The 873-nt window shown below is 65.4% G+C and overlaps 1 protein-coding gene across 1 annotated transcript in view; it reads right to left on the bottom strand.

The window, feature by feature from the left end:
* Positions 1-179: 179 nt before the first annotated feature.
* The window catches only part of MNEG_3035 (hypothetical protein), a gene marked incomplete at both ends in the record, with an annotated part of 8583 nt that continues 7889 nt past the window's right edge, over positions 180-873 (bottom strand). Inside the window, 3 exons of the mRNA XM_014048484.1 lie at positions 180-212; positions 463-545; positions 805-871. Of these exons, the coding sequence (XP_013903938.1) occupies positions 180-212; positions 463-545; positions 805-871 (183 nt within the window). The remainder of the gene's footprint in view (positions 213-462; positions 546-804; positions 872-873) is intronic.

The following is an 873-nucleotide window of genomic DNA, read 5'->3' as shown; positions in this document are numbered from 1 at the left end:
CCTCAAGGCGCGCGAGGCGCTCCGCCAGCTGGCGCCGCTCGGCGTCGCTGAGGGCCTCGTTGGCGCCCAGCTGGCGCGACAGCTCCTGGGCTTGCAGCGCGAGCGCCTCCGCCTCGTCGTCCAGGCGGCCGACCTGCGGGGCGGCGGTTTGAGCACCGTGTGTTCACGGTGGGATCGTCTCAATCTTGGATGCGGTCGGCTTGGCCAGGAAGCTGTGAGGAGCCATGCGGAATCTGTGCCAGATTGCTTGTGCACTACTGACAACCTTTGCAAGAGTTTCTCCCCTCGCTGCTGAAAAAGCGTGATGAAATGTACCACTGACAACCTTGGACACCGCCGGATCAAGGCAGGACGCAGTCCGGCGAGGCCCACAACACACAATGTAGGAGTTGTCACTTGGGCGCAGGGACACGCCGCGGGGCGGCAAGCAGCGGCGACAAGCTGTGTATGTAGCTCACGCACCTGTGGCACGAGCGTGACGGCATTGTGTCGGCCCCTGAAGAGCCAGCCCTCCTTGGCCGGGTTGACAAAGCGGTACGTCTCACCTGGAAGGCGGGCGGCAGGCAGAGGGATGCAGCAAGGGGCGGGGCGGGAGAGTGAGAGCCATGCCAGCAGGGTGACCAGGGCTCATGTCTGGCTGTTATTTGGATTGTCATTTCATATCCAGTTGCGCTCCCGCCCAAGCAATATGTCCGCAAACGCCTGTCTCAAGCGCACTCCAGGCTGGGGCAGCACCCCCAGAACCCAGTCAACTGGGCCACAGCGCCAGCCCGACCACCGCTGGCACCCCACGCCCCAACCCACCCTTGTGGCGGTCCTCCACCTCAACCGCCTCGCAGCTCCACCCGCCGCCCAGCGCCGGCCCCCCCGGCT

This window comes from Monoraphidium neglectum (assembly GCF_000611645.1).
Source record: "Monoraphidium neglectum strain SAG 48.87 unplaced genomic scaffold scaffold00367, whole genome shotgun sequence".
In the NCBI taxonomy this organism is placed as follows: domain Eukaryota; kingdom Viridiplantae; phylum Chlorophyta; class Chlorophyceae; order Sphaeropleales; family Selenastraceae; genus Monoraphidium; species Monoraphidium neglectum.
This window is presented reverse-complemented; position numbering and strand designations above follow the sequence as displayed.